Source organism: Aquarana catesbeiana, linkage group LG01 (genome assembly GCF_042186555.1).
Source record: "Aquarana catesbeiana isolate 2022-GZ linkage group LG01, ASM4218655v1, whole genome shotgun sequence".
Classification (NCBI taxonomy): Eukaryota; Metazoa; Chordata; class Amphibia; order Anura; family Ranidae; genus Aquarana; species Aquarana catesbeiana.
Window position 1 is genome coordinate 601,918,212 of NC_133324.1, and position 24,272 is coordinate 601,942,483.

Here is a 24,272-nt window from a genome sequence, read left to right on the forward strand (position 1 = left end):
ATGCTGTTGACTTAATGGATTCAAATATGATATATTGATTGGTTTGTGCAAAAAGGTATAGCATCTACAAACTATGGGATATATATATATATATATATATATATATATATATATATATATATATATATACACACTTTTTTTTTTTTTTTTTTTTACTAGTAATGGCTGCGATCAGCTACTTTTAGCAGGACTGCAATATTGCGGCTGACACTTTTGTCACTTTTTGGGGACCAGTGATACTAATACAGTGATCAGTGCTAAAAATATGCACTGTCACTGTACTAATGACACTGGCTGGGAAGTGGTTAAACATCAGGGGTGATCAAAGGGTTAACTGTGTGCCTAGCCAGTGTTTTACTGTACTGTGGGACGTGCTTTTACTAGGGGAAGAAATGGAATTTGTTCCTTGCTTTGCAATAGCATCCCTTCCCTCCTGTCAGAACGGCAATCTGCCTTGTTTACATGGGTACGTTCCTTTTATACATACAGAGGCTAAGCAAACATACATTTTAAAATAATACATTTCCTACTTTTGGCACTACGTTGGTTTCTAGTCTACAATGTTTATGTCCTACTTCTCCCGTGTACCTTTATATAAGAACAATCACTAGTTTCACCATAGGTGCTTTGTTTTGAGCATGAGATGGTTACAACTCAGCAGGTAGAAACTACTGCAAAGCTTCAGGCCCATAAATGCCCAACTGGATTTACTGCTATGGTTCACAGTGCATCATTTCTTAAATAAAAACTTATTAACAGTTATAAAAGGTGTTTATTTTCATGATCCAAAGGGAAACTTGATCATTTATATTTACATTTTTGTTTTCGTTTATTTAGTTTAGGTTTTATTTGATTTACAACTACATTAAGCATTTACCACAGTGTATAACTTTGACACAAAATTTGCAGAGCACTATGGGTTTTCTAAAGAGGGGCCAGAGCAGAAGCTGTTTACCATTATGTTTGTTATTTTCGATATGAACCTTTGCAGGAAGCTGTCTGTACACAGCAGAGGGGAGGTTGATTTAGGTGGATGAATCCCTATTCAGACTCATTCATTCATGTATAAATTGTAGCTTAAGCCATTGATATCTTAAATATGAAGCTCTTCTTTAAACAAAGGCTGTACGACTAAACTTGAAAAGAAACCGAGTACAGGGGGTCCCCGGGTTACAAGCTAGGGACTGTAGGTTTGCTCTTAAGTTGAATCTGTTTGTAAGTCAGAACAGGTACATGTTTTAAGTGTAGCTCCAGCCAAAAAAACTATTTTTAAGCTATTTGGATAGCATAGGGAAGGGTTAACACCCCTGTAACATTTGTTTTGCTGTCTGTGCCCCTGTTCAGAAGATTTTGCCTCACTTTCTGTCCCAATGACAATTGGATTTTGAAAATTTTGGGTTGTTGTGGAAACAAGGATTGGTGATAAAGCATCAGTGGAGGTACCTTTTCCCCATAATAGCTCTTACAGGAGTGAATTTACCTTCCTATGGGGTAGATTTCCTCTCACTTCCTGTTGTCTCCCTCCGTTTGTAAGTAGGAGTCGTTTGTAAGTTGGATGTTTGTAACTACTTAAAATAAAATATGCAATAATCATAGTAGAATTTTCAAATTAAAAAAAGCAAAATATTTAATTTTTTTTTTTTTCTTTTATAAGTTTCGACCATAATAAATAATGTAAAGCCACTATTCTCTCCCCATAAAAATAGAGACGCTTTGATTTATTACATCTATCTTCAAACACATACATATTAGGAGTAATCTGAGTGATGGACTGTACTGAATGTGATATCTCAAAAACCCAGTACATCTATCATTTGTTTCTCTGTATCTAACAATATTGGAAGGTATTTGAACCAAGATGTACATTTGAATGAAATTATTTTTATTAGAAAAAATATTGCAGTTATATATTCCAGCAACAGGCCAGAGTTTCAAAGCAATATTTTGCAATCTATTGCATTGTTGATCTTTAAGGCCAAACATCATAGCGTCTCATGGTCACACAGCCCCTAATAGGAAGAGGGCAAGGAAGGTTGGTATTGACCACCTGACAGACATCCAGATAAGGGTCAAACAAGACAAAGTTGGAAATATCACTAGTTATACTTGCTCTTCTTTGTCCCAGGAAATACATTCTTCCATTGGCGGAGCAGCATCCCATGTAGAACTTGCGGTCAAGACATTCCTCCTCAATAACTGACCACTTCTCAGTACGAAGGTCAAATCTCAGAGCCTTGCCCCCAATCGTATATAAGACTCCATTAAGCACCGTAGCACAGAGATCATACCTAAAATATTGACAGTATAGTTAAGTTGCAACTCCAAGCAATAATCAAAATAATTAGGTGAACTAATAAATATGCCAAAGTCAAAAAGTCCACCCAGTGAATATTAATGTTCAACATAATGTTCCTATTGTTAAAAAGGTGTAGCTATAGCCAGTTACTCTCTTCTGCACAATCTCATTTGTGAAAACATTCTCAGTTACATTTTCCTGGATATAATGCCTCTTAGACAACAAGGGGGATGGACCAGGGGTATGAATAAGTTATTTCTATATAATTAGGGTGTACATGATTAGATATTAATGTAAAGATTTGGTTAAACTTGTACTGCAGATGTGCAGGCTTGGGATTATGTGTTCCTGCCAATTGGTGGATTTTATGCAACAGAGCAGGCCAAGTACATTCAGGTATTCTGAGGATGAAATATTGACTAAAGTGATAGTTCTAGGTGGACTAGTGTGGTCCAGATTGCACCCTAGCTTTTTTTATACATCTTAGATAATCCAACAGAAGACAAATTAGTATTGTCAAAGTGATACCTTTTAGTTGCTAACTAAAAAACTTAAAAAGACAAGCTTTTTGAACATTCTGTTTTTTTTTCTGGCATAGTGACAGATTCAATTTCCTTAACACCTGCAACATCCTGTAATATTGAGCCTACTTCTTTAGTATAGCTAGTATCTGATAATTTTAGACAGTATCAAATGATAAAATTAATCTAATTTAACAAAAACCTTTTCACCATACCATAAGTATACACTCTATTTTGTGCTCAGCAAATTGTATGCCCATGTGCATGAGCCCTAAAGGAGAAGATACAGTGGATATAAAAAGTCTACACACCCCTGGTAAAATGTCAGGTTTCTGTGATGTAAAAAAATGAGACAAAGATAAATAATTTCAGAACTTTTTCCACTTTTAATGTGACCTATAAACTGTACAACTCAGTTGAACAACGAATTGAAATCTTTTAGCTGGAGGGAAGTAAAAAATAAAAAAATAAAATAATATGGTTGCACACTGTAATGCGGCGTACAAACGATCGGATATTCCGACAACAAAATCCTGGATTTATTTCTGACGGATGTTGGCTCAAACTTGTCTTGCATACACACGGTCGCACAAATCTTGTCGGAAATGCCAAACGTCAAGAACGCGGTGACTTACAACACGTACGACGAGCCGAGAAAAATTAAGTTCAATAGCCAGTGTGGCTCTTCTGCTTGATTCCGAGCATGCATGGAATTTTGTGCATCGGAATTGTGTACACGTGATCGGAATTTACGACAACGGATTTTGTTGTCGGAAAATGTGAGAACCAGCTCTCAAATTTTGTTTGTCGGAAATTCCGACAAAAAATGTCAGATGGAGCCTACACACAGTCGGAATTTCTGACAACAAACTCACATCGAACATTTGTTGTTGGAAATTTCGACCGTGTGTACGCGGCATAAGTGTGCACACCCTTAAACTACTACTTGGTTGAAGCACCTTTTGATTTTATTACAGCACTCAGTCTTTTTGGGATTGAGTCTATCAGCATGGCACATCTTGACTTTGCAATATTTGCCCACTCTTCTTTGCAAAAACACTCCAAATCTGTCAGATTGCGAGGGAATCTCCTGTGCACAGCCCTCTTCAGATTACCCCACAGATTTTCAATCGAATTCAGGTCTGGGCTCTGGCTGGGCCATTCCAAAACTTTAATCTACCTCTGGTGAAGTCATTCCTTTGTTGATTTGGCTGTATGCTTTGGATCGTTGTCATGCTAAAAGATGGAAGTTCCTCTTCATATTCAGCTTTCTAGCAGAAGCCTGAAGGTTTTGTGCCAATACTGGTATTTAGAAATGTTCATAATTACCTCTACCATGACTAAGCAGGGGCCATATTTTCTCCACTTGATGATGACTGTCTTCACTGTGGTTCATGGTATATCTAATGCCTTGGAAATTCTTTTGTACTCTTCTCCTGACTGATACCTTTTAACAATGAGATCCCTCTGATGCTTTGCAAGCTCTTTGCGGACCATGACTTTTACTGTATGATGCGACTAAGAAAATGTCAGGAAAGACCTACTAGAACAGCTGAACTTTATTTGGGGTTAATCAGAGGCACTTTAAATGATGACAGGTGCAGTGGTGGCCTGTCCTTTACGGGCACCGGGGCGTCACCCCCTCTCTCCACGCCACCCCCTATATGACTAATGGATAGATTCATGCACAGCATGAATCTATCCACGGTCGCCGCTGCCACCCCCTATTTAGGCGTCCGGCCCCTTTCAGGAGGTCGAGCGCCTGAATTACAGCAGCGTGGGTGTTTTTTTTAAGCACCTGAATAGAGCCATAGGCTCTAATAGGCTTCAAACTATGTGGCCTTTGGCGTAGAGCATTGCGCCATGAGCCCTCCCAGGTGTTACAACAGCTAATGAATACTGAATACTGTTTGCCACCCCCCCCCAAAGAAAATTACCAGAAAATTACCTGGACAGGTGTGTACTGACTCCTATTTAACATGAGTTTGAATGTTATTACTTAATTCTGAGCACAGCTACACCCCAAGTTATAAGAGAGTGTGCACACTTATGAAACCATATTATTTTATTAGTTTTTTATTTTTACTCCCCCCCCCCCCCCCCAAAAAAAAAAGATTTCAATTTGGTTTTTTAATTGAGTTGTACAGCTTATAGGTCACATTAAAGGTGGAAAAAGTTCTGAAATGGTTTATCTTTGTCTCGTTTTTGTGTAGACTTTTTATATCCATTGTAGTTATCCAGTTTCTTTGATAAGATAAATTGATTTGTGCCAGTTGAAACAGAACTCCAGGCAAACAGCTAAAAAACACCATTTACACGTAGAATTGTAGGATTTCTAATTCTATGCGGCCAATCTTCACACACATCTGTCATACTGCATAACCAAGCAGCTAACACAATTATTTCCTGACTTGACAATGCAGGTTCCTTTATAACCACTTTCTCTCTAGTCTGCTCACTGAATGAATCCATATTAGACAGTATTAGAATGATCTTGCAGGCTTTGCAGTGTGGCAGAGGTATGTACATCACAAGAATGCTGAACAAAATTACATTTCTTTTGCAAAAAATTGTGTATTTAGCTGAATAAACTGCCTTAACAATTATGCGTTAGCATGTTATTGTGCCTTAATGTACAGCGTTATGTACACTGCAATAGTGAAAATGGGCCCTAAGATGCTTTTGAGATCATTCAGACTTCATTAACAAGCGCATATGACCTGCAAATCTTTTTCTGACCTGCATTAACCTCCCTCTATACTGCATTAACCTGCTTCAAGTTTCTTTTGCATTCTTGTTGACTTGTATGGGAGAGAAGTAGTTGATCCAAATGAAACTTGCAGTGCTGCTCTAAGCTGAAACAGAGATCTCCCCGACGGTTGCAATGAGCTGGTGTTAGGGCACCATTTAGAGGTGTAAGAGCATTATCAAAGAGAAGAAAGAGGGCTGCTCAACAACCCAGTGCATTAATATATAGATGAATGTGGCCTCAGCCAGCATCGCTCTAGCCATACCCCCCCGACCAAGCCCCCCTGGTCACAGAGGTGAGCGGGGGCAAAACATGTCAGGGTACAGCAGCGTTGGCTGAGGCCACATTCATCTACATATTAATGCATTAGGTTGGTGAGAGAAGCAGTGGAGACACAAATAAAAGGCATCAACACATGACCTAAGGGTAGCTCCATCCACATGCAAGCCTTTCTTTACGTAGGCCACTGATGACCTTTAGGCCTCATTCAGCTATCCATACACTAATCCGTACACCCGTGAGAAGCCCTGCCTTTGCCTCTACGAGATGCATAGGTGTTCTGTGCATTCATGTGCAGGCAGTCCTATTCAAGTCTGTTGGGACACAGTGGCTGTACAGAAACACCTAATGGTCCCAAGTTGACAGCCATGCGGGTGCGTGTCCCCAAATGTCAAATTTGAGAGTCAGTAATCCTAACAACAATTCACAGATATCTACTCTTCCACCCAAATTGACGAGAGCTCTATCTATGGCTTGTTTTAAAGTGTATGTATAGCCCAAACTTTTTTTGTTAGTTTTTGATACAGTAGGGATAAAACCCCTGATTTTTTTTGCTGTCTGTGCATTTCCCTTCACTCCCTGTCCAAAAGACACCACAGGAAGTTAGAGGAAATCTCTACAAAGGGAGGGGGGTTCCAGTCTTAGACAGTTGTCCCCGGACAGGTGTCCCTATTGGTAGATTCCCCCTCATCTCCCATTCTGTGGACAATTCTAAAATTTAGGATCTCTCCTGACTTTGAAATGCACCACTTCAGATAGAGGGGACACACACAACCTTAAAAACTTGACAGAAAGTGTAACCATTGCCAGCTCTATCTAAAACTATAAAAGGTTTTTTGCCTAGAGATACAGTACACTTTCATTCAGAATGTATATAAAGCAAGGAGCAGATGTATTAAAACTGGCAAGAGACATTAGTTTGTGTTATCAGCATACCTTGGCATAGGAGAGTATGTAATTATATCCCATGCACCAGTCTCTGTGTCTAGCCTCTGCACTCCACTGTACACATCTCCATTCTCATCACGGCCACATATTACGTACAGCTTAGTATCCACACTGGCAGCTGCTGCTCTTTCGACAGGTCTGATAAGAGGGCTACGAGCTTCCCAAGTCATCTCTGCCAGGTCCAGCCTCTCAACATCTGCAGTAACACCCTCATCTGTATTTCCTCCTATAACATAAAGGTAGAGTCCAACCCCTACAGCACAATGGCAGTTCCGGGATATCTTCATAGGTGGTCCTTCTTTCCAGGAGTTGTTTGAAGAGTCATATATGAGAACCCAGTCTATGCTATACCATACAAAATCTCCACGAAAGTATCCACCAGTCACTATTACCAGGTTACCTGAAATAATAAACAGGGAATTAAAAATAATTAATTATTGAAAAAAATGTTCACTCATATTTTTTATCAATTCGGTTTTACTTACAGGCCTTACATGTCTGTAGCAATTACATGCTGAATATTTACCATATGGCACAGCATTCCAGCATCCTGCATTGCAAAAAGAAAAGGCTTTTTATTAATGTCTGTGTCCCCACTAAAAAGTTTTCCTCTCACTTTCTGTCCTTGTGACACCCAAGGCTGTGAACCCAACTTTCTTCTGCTCTTTTTTGAAATCCATTCTATAGATCATATACAGCATGTTCCACTAGGAGCTGATGACAGTGTCACAGGTTCCTTAGTGGATTTTCCAAAGAAATGTATTGAGAATTTGCGGGAGAAATAAGGCTACCCCCAAAGCTTCCTAGTCTAGAATGTCCCTTCCTCCTTCTCCTTCTCCCTCTCCTTCCTCCCCTTCTTAATATAACTTACTGCCTTTCCCCCCTGGTTTCCTTTTCTGGTCTTTATGTGTCTCTCTTTCATAGGGTCGTAGTCTCTTGGGGCTGGCTTCATACGGGTAGGGGATCACTCCCAAGACAATCATACTGAGGCTTTAAGCCCTGTACACACGGGCCGAATGCCGGGCGACATCGGCCGTTTAAATAAAAACCGGCCAACATTACTCCTGTGTGTATGGGAGGCGGTCCGACAGAAGCCAACTGAGCATACTAGAAAACCAGCAGCCGACCGGCTCCCGATCTACTCTCTCAGCTAATGGCCGGAATGTTCTGAAGGAGGGGCTGCCCCCGATCAGAATATAACAGCTCAGCGGGGGGGGGGATTGGTGTACTAACGTAGGATCGTTAGTACAGCGGCTCTGACCAGAGTTGTCCCTTCGGGTTGAATGGAAAAAGACTCACAGTGTGTACTAGGCTTTAGGGATATGGCTTTCTGTCACTTTCTTTACAGTTGACACCCCTACAATTCAGTATTATTTGGTATCAGCTACTATGACTTGCTGGGTTTTTTTTTCTGTATTACCTGAACAGCCCCTGCAGGGTTTAACTATGTGCCCGTTCTTGTTCTCACTGAACAACAATAAAAATAATGAAACAGAATTCACAGGGGAAACAGAAAGCTTAGCTTATACAGTAAAACCTTGGATTGCGAGTAGCTTGGTCTGCGAGTGTTTTGCAAGATGAGCAAAATTTTAACTTGATATACGAGCGATGTCTTGCAATACGAGTAGCATCCAGCAGCGCCATCAAAGTGTAGTATGATCACAGTTTTAATGTAAAAAAAGTGGAATGACATTCACAATGTTAAAAACAATATCCAGCGTTAAAGTGATTGTAAAGTCTCTTTTTTTTTTTCTATTAAAATAACAAACATGTTATACTTACCTGCTCTGTGTAGTGGTTTTGCACAGGGAAGCCCAGCACCTCCTCTTCTCGGGTCCCTGGCTGGAGCTGCTGGCCCCTCCTTCCTGTTAAGTGCCCCACAGCAAGCAGCTTGTTATGGGGGCACCAGGGCCGAGCTGCAGCTCTGTGTATCCATTCAGACACAGAGCCGTGGTTCGACCCTGCCCTCTCTCTCTCCCCACTAGCCAACTGAGTTTGATTGACTGCGGGAGCTAATGGCGCCGCTGCTGTGTCTCAGCCAATCAGGAGGGAGAGTCCCGGACAACCGAGGCATTCGTGGACATCGCTGAATCGAGACGGAACTCGGGTAAGTATTAGAGGGGCTGAGGGGTTTTGCTACACAGCTTTTTATCTTAATGCATTGAATGCACTTTAAGGAGTCTGGTGCTTATCCATGTAAAGCCGCTGGTGTATACGTGGCGAAAGTTCCAGGGACTGGTGCTGGTCCCAGTGCTTCCTGGAGAACTCGGAGACACTCCAAGCCAGGTGGAGCAGGCATAGCGTGCGTTCGGAGTACCGAGAAGTGACGTCAACAGTTCCCCCAGTTCCAACAGTGTCTCCAAATTCTCCAAGAAGCGCTGGGAGCCACCAGCACCCCCTGGACCTCTGGCCACATATACACCAGCGGCTTTACGCAGATGAGCACCAGACTCCTTAACGCTGGATATTGTTTTTAACACTGTGAGTGTCATTCCACTTTTTTTACATTAAAACTGTGATCATACTATAGTACACTAAAGCCTCATACAAACGATCGGACTTCAAACAAACTTTACTGTGGATTTCTGTCCAAAGGGCGTTGGCCGTGAACTTGGTATGCATACACACGGCAGGACTTTTTCAGCCAACTTTCACCAAATTGTGTGGTTTTTCAGCTCTTTACCGCCACCCTTTGGTCAACTTCTGTATTGTTGTCTGATCTTTTGCATTGGTTCTGAGCATGCGTGTTTGTACTTTGGACTAAAGTCCTATGGACTTGTGTACACACGATAGGATTTTGCACCATCTGACTTTTGTTGACGGAAAGTTTGTATGTTTGCACAGCCAACATTTGTCCGATGAAAATCAAAAAAGTTTGTCCGATGGAGCGTACACACGGTCGGATGTTGCCTTAAAACAGGTAATTTGCATGTTTGTTGTAAAAAAGTCAGATTGTGTGTATGGGCCTTTAGATGGCTTGTTCTTTTTGTTCTTTGTATCACCTGATTAGGAGTTTTGAGAAGAAACAACCCCAGCTGAAGTGTGCCAATAACAAATAATAATGCCCCGTATACACGTTCGGATTTTCTGACGGAAAATGTTCGATGGGAGCTTGTTGTCAGAAATTCCGACCGTCTGTAGGCTCCATCAGACATTTTTCATCGGAATTTCCGTCACACAAAATTTGAGATGTGGATCTCAAATTTTCCGACAACAAAATCCGTTGTCCTAAATTCTGAACTTGTGTACACAATTCCCACTCACAAAGTTTCACGCATGCTCAGAATCAAGCAGAAGAGCCGCACTGGCTATTGAACTGCATTTTTCTCAGCTTGTTGTACGTGTTGTACGTCACCGCGTTCTTGATGTTCGGAATTTCTAACAAGATTTGTGTGACCGTGTGTATGCAAGACAGGTTTGAGCCAACATCCGTCGGAAAAAATCCATGGATTTTGTTGTCGGAATGTCCGTTCGTGTGTACGCGGCATAATGCCCCGTACATATGATAGAATTTCCAACGGAAAATGTTCTATAGGAGCTTGTCGGAAATTCCGACCATGTGTAGGCTCCATCGGACATTTTCCATCAGAATTTCCGTCACACAAAAAAACATGGATATTGTTGTCGGAAAATCCTATCGTATGTACAGGGCATAAGTGTAGCAATATGGTTACAAATGGTTGTGGAACAAAGCATCTGAGTTTCCATTATTTTTTATGGGGAAATTCGCGTTCATATATATGTGTGAGTGCTTTGGATTACAAGCACGTTTCCGGAACAAATTATGCCCGCAATCCAAGTTTTTACTGTAATTAAATCACTGGATTTCATTAGGAATAAATTTACCCACTGGAGACCATTAAATTCGTGACAGGGGTTTTAACCTTGCCTTAATCTTTTAAAAAATTTTGTAAAAAAAAATCACCTTAAAAGCCCCACTGAGCAAACCTTTTTGGTAGACTGGGGTGGGGTAGTTCGAACTTTTTATTCGATTTTATTAAGAAATAAGAGATGCATCATCTGCTATTAGAATTACCCATATTACCATGCGAAAGCGGACAAATAATTTCCTTGCTTCCTCTCAAAATGTACCTAATGAATGAAGATGCCCTGAGTTATTTCTAGATTTTAAAGCCCAACAGGGGGTTCACCAGCTGAGGGCTTTGAGTATAAGACGCATGCTCTAAAAAAATGAATGGTGCTGAGGAGTAATATTGAGAATGTAACATGACTATAGTTATATATGTGATGAGAGCCACTTTAGGCAGGGGGCTTGTGAAACCCAGCTTACCTTGGAGAGCACTGGAAGCTCCTGGTCCAGCTCCCAGGCCCCTCCTATGTGTAAGTCACCCTGTGTCCATTGGGGGCACAGTGTGAACGAGAACCCCAATCTGATCTGTACTAGTCAGACTCACTGTACAATCACACTGGAATGTTGTATATATACAGTATATATATTTGTATATTGTCTCATACTGTTGTGGACTGTTTGCTAGGTTATTTGAGGTGTGGCTGTATTCTATTGTTCTATTGTTTGTCTGCCTTGTGAGCAAAGTATTATGGGATGTATGTCTATGTGGATAAGCTGTGAAGGGGGGGGGTAATTCCTTCAGCAGCCCCTCCCAAAGACAGTCTACTATTGGATAGTTGAATACCTGTGTGTTGTGCTACTGGAGGAGGTAATGTTTACCCCGCTCCGAATGCAAAGGTGGGGGAGATTGTCCCGAATTTTACCTCTGTGTACCGGGTGTTTTCAATAAACAGTTCCATGTTCAAGCTGTGTAACTGAGCTAGTCTCCCCTGGTTCTTATAATATATGGGCTGTAATATCTGATATCTAATGGTCCAGACTGGAGGAAGAAGTGTACTGGCGGAAGCACTCAAGCGGAGTGCGACAGGGATCTGTTACATTGGTGGCAAGCAGTGGGACGCTTCCTGCAGTCTGGGACATCCAAACCTCCACCTGGATCCAAGGTCCAGATAGCAGGACAGGAGAGGTACAGATACCAGCTGCCATGGAAGAGGAATTCGGACGGAGGTAGTGAGAGATACAGATACAGCACAGGGGACCAGTATCAGAGCAGGTCCTGCTAGGATGGTATGATTCTATCCGCTGTGAACTCTGGAAGGCAGTGCTAGCCCGTGAGTAGCGCCACCAGGGAAAAATTCTCCCCTCCATCCAGGAAAGGTACTGGTCGCAGTATGGATTGCGGGTGCTGTTTTTGGAAGAAATGCTGCACAAGGAGCCGACAGCTGAGTTAATCAGGCTGGTCTGGGCAGAGATGCAGCTGGATGAGAGCTACGGAGCCCTCCAGTGGCAAGTATCACAAGCATTCCTTTGGATAGCGGATGACAGCCCAACGGAAGGCTTTGGCTATGGCAGCCTGGGGGTGTTGTACGTGAAGCTGACAGGGGACCATAACTTTGGGAGCGATTTGGAGTGGCTCATATGTTGTGATTGTAGTTTGTATTGCCATGGCTGACCAATTTCCATTAGGAGTTGCGGTTGGACTAAATAAAGGATTTCAGAGAAGAGATACTGAACGTCTCGGAAGTACACTGGGCACTGGAAGATATAGAGTTTCTGGCCGTTCAGTAATGGGAGCTGGAGATCGCCTACAGGCGGCTGCTAGACTCTGCTCAGTACCAGGGCTGGGCTCCCTTTGCTTGGGACTATCCAAAAGTACCAGCCGACAGTTCTGAAATCTCGGCTGAAGTGTCAGCAATGGATTTAATTGATGAGTCACCTGCCAACGTGTTGGCACTGGGCCCAAAGGCCGCTAGCCCATACCCTGGAGTTTTAGCAATTCCAGAGTCTGGGGATTTAAAAGACGTTTCTGTAGAGGAGGAACCACCTAGCGAATCCCCAGCAGAAGTGCTGGCAGCAGCACAGAGTACTGCAGACCCCTGCTCCACACTCGTGGCAGTTTTGGAGGCCCGAGGTGAGGAGGTGGTGTTTCTTCTTCCCCAGTGGATTGCAGAGATGCAGGGAGAGAAAGCAGCCATTTCCCCACCCCAATAGGGATTCGTGCACTTGGGAGACAGTACAAGAGAAAGGGCATCCCAACAGCAGACAGAATGAGGACACCAACCCAGCTGAAGCGCTGTCAACCGGACAGAGGTTCCAAGACCTCTGCCCCACACCTGCGGCAGTTCTGGAGGCCCAGGGAGAGAAGGTTGTCATCTTCCCTCCCCAACAGTCAGCCAGAGTGGAGGAAACTGTCTTCCCTCCCCAACAGTTAGCCGGAGCGGATGATGTGAGCACTGAAGCGCTAACAGGGCAGAACACTACTGGCCTCTGCACAGAACAATCCACTCCGCAGGAGCTCCAGGGAGAGAATGCAATTGGCACCCTTACAACTGCAGCTTGGTCTGTTAGGTGGATTGGACTGCAGTCTCCATCTGTATACCCCAGGGATGCTGGGCAGTTGGCCCAGATCCCCAACAGCATGATGGAGTGAGCCCAGCCACCCTGTCTTTTCTTCAACAATTGAAAGGACTCCAGGGAGAAGGGCCAGTACACACTTCCCCCCAGCAGCGGGTATGTTCTACGAGAGAGACAGAGGTTGGCTGAGTGAGTAATGCAATGTTTGGGACAATTTGTTTTGGGTACTGTGTGGGTACAGGCATTGGGGGACTGGAACTACTGACTAACTTCGGAGGCAACCCTTCTGGGGTCTCCTCCTGTGTTAGTCCCCTGATCAGGTTCTTAAAAGATAATTTTGCTTGCGAGGGTAGTTGACTGGGGGGGAGGGGGAGTGGCCATTCCTTACACACAAGTTCTACATGCTACAGTTATAATTTGGAATATTCAGATATTCAGTCTCTACCAGGGCGAGCATCTGCCTGGGTCCGATCATCTGGCCACTCCGCAAAAGTGGGCGGAGACTCCGTGGCAAAACAGCATTTTTAGTTAAGTATTTGTTATATTTTCTAATAATATTATCTGTATCTGTTATTACTTCATTAAAGGTGATACTTCTAAGTATTTGTGTGATCTCTCCTTGCACAATCAAATACAACCCCAAAAAATGTAAACTATCACATATCCATGATAAAATAGGAACATAAAATAGATTTTGTATGAAAGACTTGCTTGTCCCAAATAAATAAAATTATATACTGTATATATTTGTTTATTACTGTAAATCAATAGACTCATAGCAGAAATGGAAACATTAAGGAATATGCATGAGTGTTTTTATGGGGTATATAAACGAAAATAATAATTTGACTGTACCTGTGGAAATAAAAAATGCAGCTTCTGCCGCAATACTCATCTTTGTTCTCCAAGTGCAGTCCCCCACAGGCACTATGCTTTGACCTCTTGTTACCATTCCTATTCTGTGTTGAAGGACGCCCTGACTATATATTAGTTTTCATTTGTATATAAATTTTATTTGTAAGCAAGTCGAATTGCATTAGGTAACCTTCATATCTAGGTGCTTTAAAACATGCTAACCACTATACCGTGGCAGGTAGATGTAACACATGTGGCACAAGTATATGTAAATTATTCTAAAAAATTACTGGAAAAGGTGAGCCTGTTTGTAAAAACAAGGGATGAAAATCATAGCTTCTTAATAATAGAAATGAACTGTATAACACAGAATTCAGAGTGCGGCAGCATAAAAGGTACACAATGTATGCAGTAGTACAACATTTCATATTCCTGATATGTACCTGCTGTACCATGTATATATTTGTATGAAAAAGTATCCTGTTCTCTTTGTATTGCTTTCTTTGTGTTAAAATCCCTGGTGTTCCTGCCAGTCCCTCTGTTTTACTGACCACATTAGGCATGAGAGCACAGTGTGGTCAGTTTTCAGGCTGTGCTGGCAATTCAGCCTGCTCTCCTCCAATGATCATACTTGTGCTGACACCCCCTCACATGCACACAGCCATTCACTGGAAAGACCAGTGTACTGCTGTTCCTCCGCCAGCTCTCTGAGCTCCTAATGCAGCTGAAAACAGAGGGAATGTGATCAATTATAAAAAGGGGAAAAGGTATTTATAATGTTTTTATATATACACAAATGTTTTGTCATTAAATTCTATTTTAAACGGAATGGATTGTTTTGCAAGGTGAGGGTTTACATATACTTTAAAGACATCCTCTATATGCACACCTTAACCACTTCAGCCCCGGAAGGATTTACCCCCTTCCTGACCAGAGCACTTTTTACAATTCGGCACTGCGTCGCTTTAACTGCTAATTGCGCGGTCATGCAATGCTGTACCCAAACGAAATTTGCGTCCTTTTCTTCCCACAAATAGAGCTTTCTTTTGATAGTATTTGATCACCTCTGCCGTTTTTATTTTTTGCGCTATACACGGAAAAAGACCGAAAATTTTGAAAAAAAATGATATTTTCTACTTTTTGTTCTAAAAAAAATCCAATAAACTCAATTTTAGTCATACATTTAGGCCAAAATGTATTCGGCCACATGTCTTTGGTAAAAAAAATGTCAATAAGTGTATATTTATTGGTTTGCGCAAAAGTTATAGCGTCTACAAACTAGGGTACATTTTCTGGAATTTACACAGCCTTTAATTTATGACTGCCTATGTCGTTTCTTGAGGTGCTAAAATGGCAGGGCAGTACAAAACCCCCACAAATGACCCCATTTTGGAAAGTAGACACCCCAAGGAATTTGCTGAGAGGCATGTTGAGCCCATTGAATATTCATTTTTTTTGTCCCAAGTGATTGAACAATGACAAAAAAAAAAAAAAAAAAAAAAAATTACAAAAAGTTGTCACTAAATGATATATTGCTCACACAGGCCATGGGCATATGTGGAATTGCACCCCAAAATACATTTAGCTGCTTCTCCTGAGTATGGGGATACCACATGTGTGGGACTTTTTGGGAGCCTAGCCGCGTACGGGGCCCCGAAAACCAATCACTGCCTTCAGGATTTCTAAGGGCGTACATTTTTGATTTTACTCCTCACTACCTATCACAGTTTTGAAGGCCATAAAATGCCCAGATGACATAAAACCCCCCCAAATGACCCCATTTTGGAAAGTAGACACCCCAAGCTATTTGCTTTGAGGCATGTTGAGTCCATGGAATATTTTATATTTTGACACAAGTTGCGGGAAAGTGACAAATTTTTTTTTTTTTTTTTTTTTTTTGCACAAAGTTGTCACTAAATGATATATTGCTCACACAGGCCATGGGCATATGTGGAATTGCACCCCAAAATACATTTAGCTGCTTCTCCTGAGTACGGGGATACCACATGTGTGGGACTTTTTGGGAGCCTAGCCGCGTACGGGGCCCCGAAAACCAATCACTGCCTTCAGGATTTCTAAGGGCGTACATTTTTAATTTTACTCCTCACTGCCTATCACAGTTTCGGAGGCCATGGAATGCCCAGGTGGCACAAACCCCCCCCAAATGACCCCATTTTGGAAAGTAGACACCCCAAGCTATTTGCTGAGAGGCATGGTGAGTATTTTGCAGCTCTCATTTGTTTTTGAAAATAAAGAAAGACGAGAAAAAACATTTTTTTTTTTTCTTTTTTCAATTTTCAAAACTTTGTGACAAAAAGTGAGGTCTGCAAAATACTCACTATACCTCTCATCAAATAGCTTGGGGTGTCTACTTTCCAAAATGGGGTCATTTGGGGTTTTTTTTTGCCACCTGGGCATTCCATGGCCTCCGAAACTGTGATAGGCAGTGAAGAGTGAAATCAAAAATTTACGGCCTTAGAAAGCCTGAAGGCAGTGATTGGTTTTCGGGGTCCCGTACGCGGCTAGGCTCCCAAAAAGTCTCACACATGTGGTATCCCCGTACTCAGGAGAAGCAGCAGAATGTATTTTGGGGTGTAATTTCACATATTCCCATGGCATGTTTGAGCAATATATCATTTAGTGACAACTTTGCGCAAAAAAAAATTAAAAAAATAAAAAATTGTCTCTTTCCCGCAACTTGTGTCACAATATAAATTATTCCATGGACTCAACATGACTCTCAGCAAATAGCTTGGGGTGTCTACTTTCCAAAATGGGGTCATTTGGGGGGGTTTTGAACTGTCCTGGCATTTTATGCACAACATCTAGAAGCTTATGTCACACATCACCCACACTTCTAACCACTTGAAGACAAAGCCCTTTCTGACACTTATTGTTTACATAAAAAAATAATTTTTTTTTGCAAGAAAATTACTTTGAACCCCCAAACATTATATATTTTTTTTAAAGCAAATGCCCTACAGATTAAAATGGTGGGTGTTTCATTTTTTTTTTTCACACAGTATTTGCGCAGCGATTTTTCAAACGCATTTTTTGGGGAAAAAACACACTTTTTTACATTTTAATGCACTAAAACACACTATATTGCCCAAATGTTTGATGGAATAAAAAAGATGATCTTAGGCCGAGTACATGGATACCAAACATGACATGCTTTAAAATTGCGCACAAACGTGCAGTGGCGACAAACTAAATACATTTTTAAAAGCCTTTAAAAGCCTTTACAGGTTACCACTTTAGATTTACAGAGGAGGTCTACTGCTAAAAATACTGCCCTCGATCTGACCTTCGCGGCGATACCTCACATGCATGGTGCAATTGCTGTTTACATTTGACGCCAGACCGACGCTTGCGTTCGCCTTAGCGCGAGAGCAGGGGGGACAGGGGTGCTTTTTTTTTTTTTTTTTTTTTTTCCTTTATTATTATTATTTTTTTATCTTATTTTTAAACTGTTCCTTTCATTTTTTTTTTTTTAATCATTTTTATTGTTATCTCAGGGAATGTAAATATCCCCTATCATAGCAATAGGTAGTGACAGGTACTCTTTTTTGCAAAAATTGGGGTCTATTAGACCCTAGATTTCTCCTCTGCCCTCAAAGCATCTGACCACACCAAGATCGGTGTGATAAAATGCTTTCCCAATTTCCCAATGGCGCTGTTTACATCCGGCGAAATCTAAGTCATAAAATGCTCGTAGCTTCCGGTTTCTTAGGCCATAGAGATGTTTGGAGCCACTCTGGTCTCTGATCAGCTCTATGGTCAGCTGGCTGAATCACCGGCTGCATTTTCAGGTTCCCTGTTGAGACAGGAGAGCCAGAGAAAAACACGGAAGACGTTGGGGGGGGAGGGGCATTCCCTCCCACTGCTTGTAAAAGCAGTCTAGAGGCTAATTAGCCGCTAGGATTGCTTTTACATGAAAGCCGACCGCTGGCTGAAAAGAATGATACCAAGATGATACCTAAACCTGCAGGCATCATTCTGGTATAACCACTCAAAGTCGTGAATGGCGTACCTGAAGACAAAAAAATGGTTAACAATAAAGCACAGTAAACGGTAAGGTATAAAAAATTGCATACCTGAAAAGCAAACATGATAAAACATAACAACAATAAAACATTGCAGAATAGAATACAGTAAAAAAGAACAGAACAATAGAGAGAGAGAAAGAACAATAAAACGACAACTATTTTTTTTTTTATTTTATATTTTTGTATGTGTTTTTTTTTTTTTTTTTTTTTTACACTTTTTTTTGTAACTAACTTTTATAACTGTAACCGGTTCCAGGTTCGGGTCTCTCAAAATGCGATGGCATCTTGGGAGACCCTGTGAAAGTGTGCCTAGTCTGTGCAATGCTGTACCCTACGCTAATACTCAACTAGTGAATGGTAGTGTTCAAAACATTCACCAATGCAAAGACCAGGATTGTCAGGACAGGAGGGACAATAATAGCGGGTGTCACGCCTATATCTGCGCTTGCTGCAGACACGACATCTTTTTTGGGGGGGTTCGTTGGGTAGGGGTACTCGGGAGGACATAAAGAAAATGCCTCTCATGCAGCCGACTGCATTTGGTTGGGGATGTGAATGGGGGAAGTACGGGCGCTGCAGAAGTGGTGGGTTCCCAATTAGGATTGGCGAATGCAGCAGGAAGGGCACTATGGACACGACGGGCCTGTGTTTGTCTTCTTGGTGGCAGCGGGACACTACTTGTGCTTGTCACCTCACCAGCTTGAACTGCACTTATGGGACTCGCCACGTCACCAAGTGTTACTGCAGTGCTGGTTTGACTACAACCGGGGTGTACTAGGCCGCTGGGGCTTGCCAGTTCACCAAAACGCTACCAAAAAAACTGTTAGCGATCGCAAGGATCAGGCCTGACTCTGCGAACGCTGCAGTTATGCGTTTAGTGTTTTGTAAGTGTCAGTGATCGATCGATACTGCACTTGGGTGGGCTGGGCTGGGCCGGGTGGAGGGGCAAAACGCAGGTGCTAGCAGGTATCTGGGCTGATCCCGCTAACACTGCGTTTGTGGGAACCCTAAACTGCTGGGGACGCTAGTATAGATCTGATCAGATCAGATATTGATCCGATCAGATACTATACCACTAAGGGAGGCGTATGCTGCGTGCGTGGGTGTTAGCGGTACTGGCGCTAATCTGACGCTGCCTGGGGCTGGTGCTTGCCAGTTCACCAAAACGCTACCAAAAAAACTGTTAGCGATCGCAGGGATCAGGCCTGACTATGCGAACGCTGCAGTTATGCGTTTAGTGTTTTGTAAGTGACAGTGATCGATCGATACTGCACTTGGGTGGGCCGGGCAGAGGGGCAAAACGCAGGTGCTAGCGGGTATCTGGGCTGATCCCGCTAACACTGCGTTTTCGGGAACCCTAAACTGCTGGGGACGCTAGTATAGATCTGATTGGATCAGATATTGATCCGTACAGATACTATACCACTAAGGGAGGCGTATGCTGCGTGCGTGGGTGTTAGCGGTACTGGCGCTAATCTGACGCTGCCTGGGGCGACGCATATCACCGCCGGGCGACCGGGGGGCTAAACCTTTATTCGGTAATAAACGGCGGGTGCCCTGACACTATAAAAAATAAACAAACTAACCAGCGTCACCGTAACAGTTATACGGTGATCAGTGGTGAAAGGGTTAACTAGGGGGCAATCAAGGGGTTAAAACATTTATTAGGTAGTATATGGGGGTCCCTGTCGCTATAAAACGCTGACGGCGAACCTAAATATTTACGTTCCTAACTAGCGTCACCAGCGACACTAATACAGCGATCAGAAAAATGATCGCTTAGTGACACTGGTGACAGGGGGTGATCAAGGGGTTAAAACTTTATTAGGGGGGGTTAGGGGGGTATCCTAGACCTAAAGGGGGGTAATACTACCTGCCCTAACACTGTAACTGTCACAAACTGACACTATGCAGTAATCAGAAAAAAAAAAAAAAAAAAAAAATACTGCTAATGTCAGTTTGTGACAGGGGGGGGGGGTGATTGGGGGGGGATCGGGGGGCGATCGGGGGGGGATCGGGGGTGTAAGGTATGCCTGGCATGTTCTACTGTGTGTGTGTGTGTGTTGTGTGCACTTACATGTCTTCTCTCCTCGGCGCTGGACGGAAACTGCCGAGCCGAGGAGAGATGACATCACATCCTCTGCCTGTGTGAAACTACACACAGGCAGGGGAGGATTCCTATTGGCTGGGAGCGATCGCGAGGGGGGGGCCACGATCGGATGGTCTCCCCCTCGCCTCCCGACGCTCCCAGTCAGATGCCGACCGCCGATGGCACCGGGGGGGGGTCCGATCGGACCCCCCGCCCGCGGGAGGCAGATCACGTATATATACGTGATTCTGCCTGCCCGTGCCATTCTGCCGACGTATATCTACGTTAGGCGGTCGGCAAGTGGTTAAAGGATAAGTTCATCTTTGTACACTTTTTTTTTCAAAATTCCAGCTCCACTATGCATCAATATAGCATTCATGTACCTTTTAAAAATATCAAAGCTTTCCATTAAATCTACAGTCACTTACTTTTCTTGTCCTAATCAACGTAATAAACATTTCCAGATATTTCTATTACTAATGTCTTTCTTCCTCACAGACTATAGGTCATGACACAGGAAGGAGTTGACCTGCTGACCTCATTAGCACACACCCTACATCATCCACCCTTCCATTCCCAGCTGCACGTTTTTTAAATGAAATGCAATCAATCAGTGATCACCCTTCTCACTAAATACACAATATACAATTAGATTGCATAGTGTATGGCCATGTTTATACACCTAAAATTACTAGTTGCGCTTTCAGTGCCATTAATTGTTAACGGCACACCAAACACAGAAGCAAACACACATTTTGCCATGTGAAAAACAAGGGGCAAATTCTGCAATTTAAAAAAGTAAAAAACACACAACCCACAAAAAGCCAAAATGTCCCAGTAACCACATGTAGTGCAGCCAATTGAAATCATCAAGCTATCCTATGTGTGTCAAAGGAAAAACAAGACACAAGAAGGGTGATCACTGATTGATTGCAACATGCAACTGGGAATGGGTGGGAGGATGATGCAGGGTGTGTGCTAATGAGGTCAACTCCTTCCTGTGTCATGACCTAAAGTCTGATCAGGAAGAAAGACATTACTAATGGAAATGTCTGGAAACATGGATTAGGGCAAAAAAAGTAAGTGACTGTAGATTTAATGGAAAGCTTTGATATTTTTGCAAAAAAAGTACATGAATGCTATATTGTTGCATAGGGGAGCTGGAATTTAGAAAAAAATAAATAAAAAGAGTACAAAGGTGAACTTACCCTTTAAAGATAGACTCCAGGCATACTATAAACTAAAATTACCATTGAAACAGGATCTATGATTGGAGGGGGTAGGCCTTTCATCTGCTCATCCTCTACTCATAGATCATATTTAATTCATAGAACCTGCAGTACAGCTAGTATGAACAGAGCAGCTGGGAGGAAAGGGAGTGCACGGTCGGGTACTCTTGATGACAGCCTGTGACAGTGCCCAGAGTATTATTAACCCCTGCCGCACTGGAAGATTATGGTAGTGGGGGGTGGGGCATCAATGGAGGAGGATCATCAGATATCAGCACAAGGGACATATCCTGCTGGCTATAAGTTATTTCCCTTGTGTTGATTTTTGATTTTTTTTTTTTTTTTTTGGCTGAACTTAGGCTTTAAATATATTTTAAGTGAAACAAGAGTCTGTATCTGAAACCATCTTGATTTTAGTTTCCTGTAATTCAATGTGTAGAAGCACTCAAACTAGGAGAGAGTGGCCAACCAGACTGTATGGTGCACAAGTGCTGACAGTGAACATGATGAAGAGGGTGTAGAGCAGAGTGAACAAATAGATCAGTTAATCCGTGGCTGCCTGCTGCTACTTCATTGTTCCATTGGCAATGGGGGTCAATGACTTTTCTGCGCTGTCTGATAGTGGTGTCTGGATCACACGATTGGCTGAACAAATTTACAAATCCTTGGCCAGGTAAATGCCCAAATCAAACAAATATAGAGGGACTGCATTTTTTATTTGTATTCTAGCTGTGTTTCTAGCTGCTTGACTGCAGTTTAGCTTTAGAACTGGCAAAAATGGAACAAAAACTATATACAAACAGTAAAAACATTCATATAAATGTATACCTCACATAGACTTTACCATCATATTTTTTATAACATCATAGAAATAGAAATAGTGATTAAATTTAAGTTGTAAGAAAGGTGTTACCTACTGTGGCGACTGCATACTGTGTGAGATTTTTGCGCTGTAAGGGTGAGCAGGGTTTCCATGTTGCGGTCTTTGGCAGGTAGACATATAGTTCTTGCTGTTCTTTTTCATGTTTGCCACCGAGCACATATAAGGTCTCATAGATTCTGCTTGTAGACATAATCTCTTTCATAATACTCCATGTTTTGGGTGGTTTAGTGTTCAGTATCTGTAAAAGTCTTGTGTAGACATCACCTTCTTTTGATCTCTGACTGCGCTTTACTAGAACATCAAGAAAAGTGAGACTAAGAAAAGCAGGCCTAACCAGACTGACTAATTCTTCAAAATCCTTCTCTCTTACAGGGTCTCCCATGACCCACTTCATCACAGCATCGAAGACAAGGTCTTCATTGGGGACATACAGTTCATCAGTTTGCAGCAACTCTTCAAGGGTATTCTTGTCCAGTTGATTAAATTCATCTTCAGCATCCTTCATAAGCTCCACTAGATGAGTGACTGCAACATGGAAAGCTGAATCAAAAAGCTCAGTACAGCCATATTGCTGAGAGTAGGCCATCATACCCAAGCAGTTAGTCACTCCTAATTCTTGTACTAGGTATCCAATGCAAAGCTGCTTTGCTTGTCTTAGATCTAAGAAATCTGCCGTCTCCAGAAGATCTGTAACATTTCCTTGGTTCAGTTCAATTTTACCAGTTTTTACAAAGTCCAGAAGAATCCGAAAACAGGTCTCACTTACACCATACAGGTGGATTTGGCGCATAGAGCTCTCTTTGAATCCACCATAAAACATTATTTGAAAATAGCTACTTTCTGCTGCTAGGGCAGATTTGGCCACAGGAAAACATTTCTGTTCTACCTCAAGGATTATTTCTTCCACCTGCTCCATCTCAGACGGCTCTTACATGCACCATTTACAAAAACTAGCATCACATAATCTCCAGAACATGTAGCCCATGGAACTTTAGCATAATAAATGTCCTTAATAAACATGCATTCGTATTTGAAGAATCGGTGTGTATGAGCACGTAGCTTGTCAAGCAGAAATTCTATTTAACTATGCAGAAATAATTAAAATAACACAAGACGACATTTAAATGCGAACTGAATATGAATTTTAGATTATATATATTGCTCAAAGTCCATACGGCACTCACTGCTTAACCTGACAGCAATACATCCAGCAAGGCGAGGTTCTGTACTGCATGGCCTGTTCTCATGGAAGGAAGATAGATTCTGTATTCAAACTGCAGACACGGTGTGTTGGCTGTATCATACTTTGAATGTTGACTGCTCAGCTGTTCCAGAAATAGCTTGCTGTTTTTTTTTAAACACTGCGTATGTTCTTCATTTAGCAAAGGAATTCACCCATTAAGTTACGAGAGAGAGTCCACTTCAGCACAGCACTAAAAAAATTATAAAATTTTATAGTAATGACAGCAACATATGCTAAATAAACAGTGACACATGGTAAACATGTCTGCTTTTCAGTATCAAAATATTGGAACACCATGACTAACAACTTTAAATTTCTAAACTGTTACTATTCGACAAAGTACTCTTTTTTTGGCCAGCTAGATAATTGCCCCTACAAACCTGTTTTGATATCATTTTAGTACAAATTTTGTATTTTACAAATATGTTTTTGCTTTAAAATATAACCCCTTCCCGCCGACCGTAGGCAGATATGCGTACTCGGCTTTCCGGGGTTATACCGGGATGATGCCCGCAGCTGCAGGCATCATTCCGGTACCGTTGTTTACAGCGGGTGATCGGCTACCCGTGTATAACAACCGATGCGGTTAAAAGTTGCTCGGCTGTTATACCGGAGGAGCGGGAGGGGACATCCCCCCCCTCCCGCCGCCTCCCGACGCTGTTACCGGGCCTCCCGTACGATCGGGAGGCCCGGTGTCCATTCGGCTGCCTTGGGCGGCTGGGGGCGGGCTGGAACGAAGCTGTGAG

At 42.3% G+C, this 24,272-nt stretch overlaps 1 protein-coding gene across 1 annotated transcript; it reads right to left on the bottom strand.

The window, feature by feature from the left end:
* Positions 1-1,861: 1,861 nt before the first annotated feature.
* LOC141107796 (kelch-like protein 23) lies at positions 1,862-23,592 on the bottom strand. Its single transcript, XM_073598780.1, has 3 exons — positions 22,314-23,592; positions 6,782-7,193; positions 1,862-2,288 (listed from the first exon to the last, which is right to left on the bottom strand). Exons 1-3 carry the CDS (start codon positions 23,197-23,199, stop codon positions 1,970-1,972), a joined length of 1,617 nt encoding a protein of 538 aa, XP_073454881.1. The 5' UTR covers positions 23,200-23,592; the 3' UTR covers positions 1,862-1,969.
* Between the last annotated feature and the right edge of the window lie 680 nt (positions 23,593-24,272).

What these genes read in the sequence shown, in the direction of transcription:
- LOC141107796 (XM_073598780.1), bottom strand. Translation starts at nt 23,199, where the DNA reads ATGGAGCAGGTGGAAGAAATAATCCTTGAGGTAGAACAGAAATGTTTT. An exon ending in GTATGCAGTCGCCACAGTAG is followed by an intron (nt 7,194 to 22,313) that starts GTAACACCTTTC and finishes TTATTATTTCAG; the next exon opens with GTAACCTGGTAATAGTGACT. An exon ending in ACATACTCTCCTATGCCAAG is followed by an intron (nt 2,289 to 6,781) that starts GTATGCTGATAA and finishes TCAATATTTTAG; the next exon opens with GTATGATCTCTGTGCTACGG.